The sequence below is a fragment of the Rhagoletis pomonella genome, unplaced genomic scaffold (genome assembly GCF_013731165.1).
Source record: "Rhagoletis pomonella isolate Grant_MI unplaced genomic scaffold, Rhpom_1.0 Rhpom_scaffold_00005, whole genome shotgun sequence".
NCBI classification, from domain to species: Eukaryota; Metazoa; Arthropoda; class Insecta; order Diptera; family Tephritidae; genus Rhagoletis; species Rhagoletis pomonella.
The window spans coordinates 74,402,352-74,409,678 of NW_023458559.1; the positions used below are offsets into that span (position 1 = coordinate 74,402,352).

Consider the following 7,327-nt stretch of genomic DNA (forward strand, 5'->3'; position numbering starts at 1 on the left):
AATAGTACGTGTTTGAGCGTTTATATAGCTGAAGACCACAACCCTTCCAGTCTGCTGCCTCCGCTCTTGCACTCAGCGTGAAGTCAACACGGGTACGGTATGACCCAGCGTCATAAGCATTGTCAAAGTAATAGGTTAAGAAAAAGTGAATGAAAGTTTAATTTACGTAGTCTATCTGCCCTTTTATTATTTTATCACATAAAAATACTGAAATTAAATAAACATTCATACAAAATAGGCAGTCATTTAAATTTTTTGAAATTTAACTTAAAGATACTCGGGTCGAAGAAAACAGAAGCAAAAGCATTAGAAGAGTTTGGAAAAAACATAATTTGAAGTAAATTTGAACGCGAAAACTGATGCATATGCATTTAAAACGTATGATCTTAAATTATATTTAAGCTGCTATTGGTTGTCGCTTAAGGTGCTAGCACTAATTTCTTACTGAGTTCCAAAAGCCTACATTAAAATATAAACGAATTGTAATCGTCATTTCATCATTATTTTTTAGTAAACGCTTTAAAACTCGCCCGATTCTAGCGCGGCTTTATTTATGAAAGCTATGTATTTCAAAATGTTTCAATTACACTATTTTTCATGAGATACATATTACTTTCATAAACTACTTCCATCTTTTTTTACATCTGATGCGAGGATTCTATTTAGCTATTTATTTAATACATACATACAAACATGTATTCGATCCACCCCAGGTTAAAATGAAAACAAAAGAATTAAAAAATGTTGAGTGTTACATTTATAATTATACGCTTTTGTTTACAAACGTGAGTTAGTCAACTCTGCAGCCCTTAGCGTTAAAGTTAACTTAAAATTAATTTCAAAAAAGTCAATTGTCGCAAGAAAATTCTGTATCTCTTAATTATCAAATACTTTTTTATGCATTAGTGTAAAAACTACATAGAAATAGAAAAAAAGTATAGAACAAGAAGACATTGCAATGCTCTGTCATTTGGCGCCGCAGTAGCGTCTCAAAAACGAAAAATTCGTTTTAAAAATATGGTTTATGTATGTATTTATATATGTACATTGCTAAAAAATAGACAATAGTAAAGTGATCGTAAAGTATAAACACTCATTGCATGTATGCATATCTATATGCTTACTTGGAAAGAATTCAATTCTTTTGCATCTTTTTTAACTTTTTTTAAAGCTAGCCCTACTTTTTTACTAGTTTTTTTTCCTTTGTTTCTTTTCTTACATATTTCACTTTCTTCCTTATAAATATTAATAAATTACATTACCGCCAAAAATTAGAAACAAAAGTTGCCATATACATACATAACTCATATTTGAATTTGCTATTCTGGCCCGATACAGCGCACGTTGTACCGGTGAGCTGGGAGACATATAGTTCCTTAGTAGCATAATTTTGTACTTATACTATTATTTTACTGCTCACCGCTTCATATAATTTCAATTTGTAATTTAATCCTGTTACATAAAAAACATCTAAGCATATTTAAACTGCAGAATTGATAACCGCTTGTCCGGCATTGCTGTTAATGGCGCTGCCTGCAGCACCTGATGGGCCTACGCCGCCACTCATTACACTGCCGCTGCCTACAACGCTTGCGGCTGATGTCGAAGCAGCTACTAGACTGGCGAAAGCACCACCTGCAGTTGTAGCTGTGGCTGTAATAGATACCGAAGTATTGCCATCTAGCATGCCTACAGCACCGGGAGCAGCAGGCGAAAGTGACATTGATGAAGAGGAAGGCGAAGAACAAGCACTTTGAATGCTCATAGCCGGCGAACCGGTCGATGACGTAGCCATATTTGGTGGCGTGTGTGGTGAGAGTGGCGCGCCTGTTGATTGCATTGTGCTGCTGCTCGCAGCGCTGGTTGAATTGATGTTGGTAGAAGTAGCGGAGGCTGCAGAGCTACTGGCATTTGTGTTTATAGCATTGCTGCCGCCGCTAATGCTGTTGCTGAGCGTATGCGCTGCAGAAGATTGATGCATTGATGGTTGTGGCGATGATGCAGCTGCAGCCGCAGCGGCGGCAGCGCGCTCACGCTCACGATCGCGTTGTGGCCGGAATGCTTCACGCAACGCCTCTACGCGATTTTCATTGGGACCCCAGCGTGCATGGCCTGCGCTATTCTGTAACCAAACCACTTGGGTGCCTTGCATACATTTCACATTGACATCGGCTCTGCGAAAGGGTTTAAGTATTTATTTATATGGAATATAGAAGAACTTAAGTATACTTACTTACTTATAATTATAAGTATACTTACTTTGGTATAATGTGTTGATAGCCGTGACGGTATTCATGTGCCATGCCCAAGACCACCATTGATCGGCGTTTGAACATGCTCTCCTCCAGCTTTGCGATACTTTTCCACTCGGGCAAAAATATGATGAAGCTAATAGCAATCGCAATTAATTTTAAAATTTAAATTTTTTAATATTATTTATTAACTGTTACCTTAAAGGCTCCATTGAATCGGTGAGCAACTTATCGATGTGGTGCAGCGCTCTATCGATAAGTTCCTCGCAATGCGGTGGATTCACTTGAAACGAACCAGAAACTGGCTTGAAATCTAGAAATGGCCTACGGAAATAATAAAAAATAGCAGTAACTAAAAAAACAAGCATTTCACGAAATTAATTTTCCACTCACCCTCTGGAACCAAAATATGCATCGGTATCTGCGAACGCCGAGCAATATTGCCTAAAGTACGAGTTGAATGGCGAAGCAAAGCACTCAAAACTAACACCGTAGTGACGATGTAAACATTCAAACACTGGTACTGGCAATGATGCCTGCGTCATTTCGGCCTCCTGCGACGAGTTCAATGCATTGCCCAGGAATGTCTGGTAGCGCTTCAATAGGCACCAAACCCTTCCAATGAACAAATCAAATTTTTTATCATCGAAACAATTGTGCCGATACAATTGCTCTAACTTCTGCAGATGTGTTAAATTTATATATTGCGCGTCGGGCTGATTGTGTGTACTTGGCGTGTACTTGATTATCATGTGATCACGATCCTGTACGTACTCGATAACTGGCATACGCGGCGATGGTACAGCAAACTGTATGGGATAACACCAGACTTTCTTAAGATGAGGCGGTGGTGGTGGTGGTGTAGGCTCTGGTATGCCATGCTCCTTGAGCAATTGCATATGACGTTCGCGTATTTTACGCGCATGTTCAGCACTCAAGTGATAGATTTTAATGCAGAGCGCCTCTACGGAACTTTTAACGGTCTCCACCAGATGTGGTTCACATTGTCGTTTCAAATGGGCAAGACGATCTTGAAAGTCTTCATAGCTGGCGCCAACAGTGCGTCGCAACCATTGGAAAGTATCTTCAACATTCCATTTAACGATCTTTTTGCTCTCGGCTGGTGCCGAACGAGATTCAATAATCTGCTTAGCGGCTTCGGCGTAACGTGACAATTGCTTGCGTGCATCGCCTGTAAAAGAGGAAGTAAAAAACCATAAACCACTGTTCGCGTTGTAATCAATTTAAAATCTGCTCTAGTTACCTGTAAATTTCGGTTTAACAATCTTTATCGGTATATCTGCCATAATCTCCCTGTACATTGATGGTGAAATCTCTATCTTGCAATTGCTCGGTAAGAGGGGGTCGCAGCCAGTGTCTACTACTTTGCGCTCCATTAGCCAGCGATTGAATGAGTCTTTCGGCGCTTTAATATTTTCGCGACGCATACATAGATCTTCGTACGTCTTTACAAGTTTCATAGTGTATGCAGCGCGTAAAGCCTCGATTTCAGGATGTGGTTGTGGCAATAACGTTGGCGGTCGTTCAACAATTACAGCATTCGTGCAAATCTCTAAATCCCAAGGCCCAGCCAAGACGAATTTCTTCAACGGCGGATGCTGTTGATGTGGATGTAGATGCATATCGTCCGAGGGGCGACGCTTTAAATTCGGGTGTTGTATATGGTGCGGATGAGGCATGCCGGGATTCATTGGCGGCTGACCACCGCTATGACAAATGCCTGCATAAGAAAATAGTATTTAACGTGTACATAAATTAATAAATTTATAAAAGAAGCATACCTAAAGGATCTGTGAGTGGATCAAACGGCCGTGCGCCAGGCATTTCCCATAGCGATTCACCAGTTATTTTATTCCAATAGTAAGGCCGACTTTCGCGTTTCGACCAAAATTTGCGCCAACCTTGATTCACTAGCTCGGCCGTCAATTCCTCGCCATATCCGCCACTGTGCATAGCAGGTGGTCCCTGTGTGGGCGTGTGTGCCATCATACCATCCAATGGAGGTGCATTAGTTTTTGTGGGCGTCGATGGAGAGGCGCAACTAGCCGCTGGTGAATTACCACCAGATGTATTACCCAAACCAAGGCCGTTGGGATCGCCCATCGTTATGCCGCCCGTTTGAGCGCCGGTATTAACAGCAATCATAGTGCCACCAACACCACTAATAGTATTACTACTTGCTGTCGGTAGCGTTTGTAATGTAGATAAATTAGTTGTACTGCCGATTCCCAAGCCAACAGCACTACCACCAACAGCGATGATGTTTGTTGTGGGCGTGGTACTTAGTACATTCGAATTGACTGAAGATGATGAGGAAGCGGTAAGTTGATCCCAAGCGCTTTGTGCGCTGCTTGATGGTTGCGGCATTGATGGCATGCCGATCATGGGATTGACACTACCAGTTGATGCAATAACCGATTGAGGCATAATGCCTTGATTAAGCGATGATATATGCTGTGGAGACATACTGTGCATGTTCAGGTTGTTATTAGCTGCCATTTCTAATTGCTTGGCTCCTATAGACAGTAAACGATTCTGAAAAGCCGTGTGCTGTTGCAAAATGCTGAGCTAGAAATTGAATTTGGTGTAAAAAACACAAACACTATTTATTACATATATACAACAACAACAACATATCAGTTTCCGTTACAATACAAATTTTAAAACGAATATTTACACCGGAATCTATAACTGCTTCCTACCTAGTGCTATCATATTGAATTATTATAAACCATAAAACGCTATGGACGTTTTTCAAGTACATATTGTATTTGCATAAGTGCCTTTAATGCCCAAATATCTATTTTTTAAATCTCAATAACCAAGTTCCAAATCTCTAACCCCTGGACGGTGAAGTACAAAAAAAAAAAATACCACGCAAACACAAACAAAAAGAAATAATTTTACCCATTAACGTCATCACCACAAATGCAGAAATCGGTAGCAGACACTTTGAACTAAGCATGAGTGTACGTTGTGCGAGCAATTTGTAGAAGGTACAAATAATTTTGAAATATCTTTTTATACGAGTATAAAACGCTAATACTTAAGCAAAAACCGACAGTCAGTGCCAGACACTCAAAGCGGAAAGCGCATAAAATACATAAATCCGTTGGTAGTGCTCAACAAAATATTAAATTTCAAGTCTTTCGGCAAAGCAAATGGGGAGGGAGTCAGCAAAGACAGTGTACAAAAATGAAGGACAACCAACGCCAGTAGAAGAAGCGGAACGACCTTCAATAAACTCACGAAAATTCGACAAATGTCAAGGGTCAATGATCTTGTAATAGGCAATGACACAGCATGGATGTTACATCGATGGGAATAAGCGGAAACCCAAGATGAATAGAATTAATTCGTTAACAAAGATTATAAATTTTGCTGACGCTAACATCGACGGAGCGTCGTGAGTAAACTAGTCTATTTTTGAGTGCTTTATTTAGTGAGAGGAACTGAGCGTAGGAAAAACTCGTACGCACCAAGCTATGATGACAAAAGAGCCCGATGTAGCATATTAGCGACTCACTAAATGCCACGATTGTTGTCGAGTTAATGACGAACTATTTTGTTATTGAGCGCACCGGAGAGACAATAAAAACATATTTAAATAATACCAAATCGGAGTGAAATGGGCAAAAACATTTATAACATTTGAGTCACAATGGAGTGTTTGCAATGGCTTTGCAAACGTGAGCACGCATCGAGGTAGAAGAAAAACTATACACCGGAGTATATCGTATCGTCGCTACCACCAGCGGTGGCAGCAACAGCAAACTCAAACAACTCAAAAAATGAGAGGTAAAACGCAACGTAACGCAATCATTTGTAGGCAAGATGTGAATATTATTGCTATTGAATCGCTTTCAATTTAGATGTCTTTCAGAATTCATACTCGATGGTTGGGGTGTATTTCAGGTGCATACGCTGTAAAAATCTACGAAAAGGGTAACTAGGAGTTGGATAATAAATACTAAGCGCCAAATTGAGGTAGTAGGTAGTATGTATGTACATAATACATATGTATGTATGTCTATAGAAAATAAGCGCTGTAGGGGATAGATACTAGCTTGAGAAATATGCCTTCATTTTAAGGGAAGTAGTTTTGTACATACATGTATACATATCGCACACCCTCTTCAAAAGAGGCACTACTCAAAATTACACGTTTGTCAGGGAAAGCAAAATCTATTTCTTAGGACATAATAATCATATGGGCAAGAGAGACTTTGCGTTATGTTTTTTAACATATGTATAACAATTTTTGTTTTTTCGTATTTTTTTGGCCTAATAAATCATATTAAGCAGTTTTTATTGAGCTTAAAAAGTATTGTAGAAAAATAAATTATTGTTGTTTTTCCACAATAATTTTCAATTAAAAACGGCATCAAGCCCAATAAAAATTGTTGAATAAATTTATAACAAAAATCTGCTTCAGCTTTTAATGAAGCCAGGGTCTACACAAACGCGCCACGGTAACTTTTAACGTAGATCCACGATAAAATTACCGGGGATCCGTAAAAGTTACCGTGGCGCGTGTAAGTAGGCACTGCCTTTGCTGAAAGGTACATTTTTAGCGCATAATTCCAAAAATGCCAAATTTTGAGTTGTGCATCTTTTGAAGACGGTGTACGATATGTAGCTGACAATTGATTTTAATTTCTAAGAAATATTTGGAAAATATTAAGAAGAAATCGTTTGAAAACAAACAAACTAGACCAATTTTTTGTATATCTTTTATTTATGATATTTTTGTTTTTATAAAAATCGAACAACTGAAATTGAAAAATATTTTATATTTAATAAACAAGATGTAAAAACATAATTTCCAAGCAAGAAAATTTGATCTCCAAATTCCAAGTATAGCTTCCATAAAAATCTTCCAACCGTCAATAATGTTTCCATCCATAAAGGCATCCCTTATAACCCAGCTTCAGCACTTTTCTACACTACTGCGCTAAGGCTCGTTGCTAATCATAAATTTAAGGGTTTTCATCAAATTATGGCTCAATTTGCAAATATCAACTGGCTCAATTGAACTTTTTGTCACAGAACAA

At 38.8% G+C, this 7,327-nt stretch overlaps 1 protein-coding gene across 2 annotated transcripts in view; it reads right to left on the minus strand.

Moving 5' to 3' along the window:
- LOC118739513 (mRNA (2'-O-methyladenosine-N(6)-)-methyltransferase) overlaps positions 1–7,327 on the minus strand; it is a 10,191-nt gene continuing 2,864 nt past the window's right edge. Inside the window, exons 1-6 of one of the 2 annotated variants that reach the window (XM_036470882.1) lie at positions 4,055–4,772; positions 3,517–3,993; positions 2,646–3,444; positions 2,451–2,576; positions 2,260–2,388; positions 1–2,174 (exon numbers count right to left, since the gene is read on the minus strand). In XM_036470882.1, coding sequence (XP_036326775.1) covers positions 1,481–2,174; positions 2,260–2,388; positions 2,451–2,576; positions 2,646–3,444; positions 3,517–3,993; positions 4,055–4,772 — 2,943 coding nt within the window. In that variant the 3' untranslated portion in view covers positions 1–1,480. Of the gene's footprint in view, positions 2,175–2,259; positions 2,389–2,450; positions 2,577–2,645; positions 3,445–3,516; positions 3,994–4,054; positions 4,842–7,327 lie in introns of those variants that run through there. The other variant, XM_036470880.1, reaches the window with a different exon arrangement.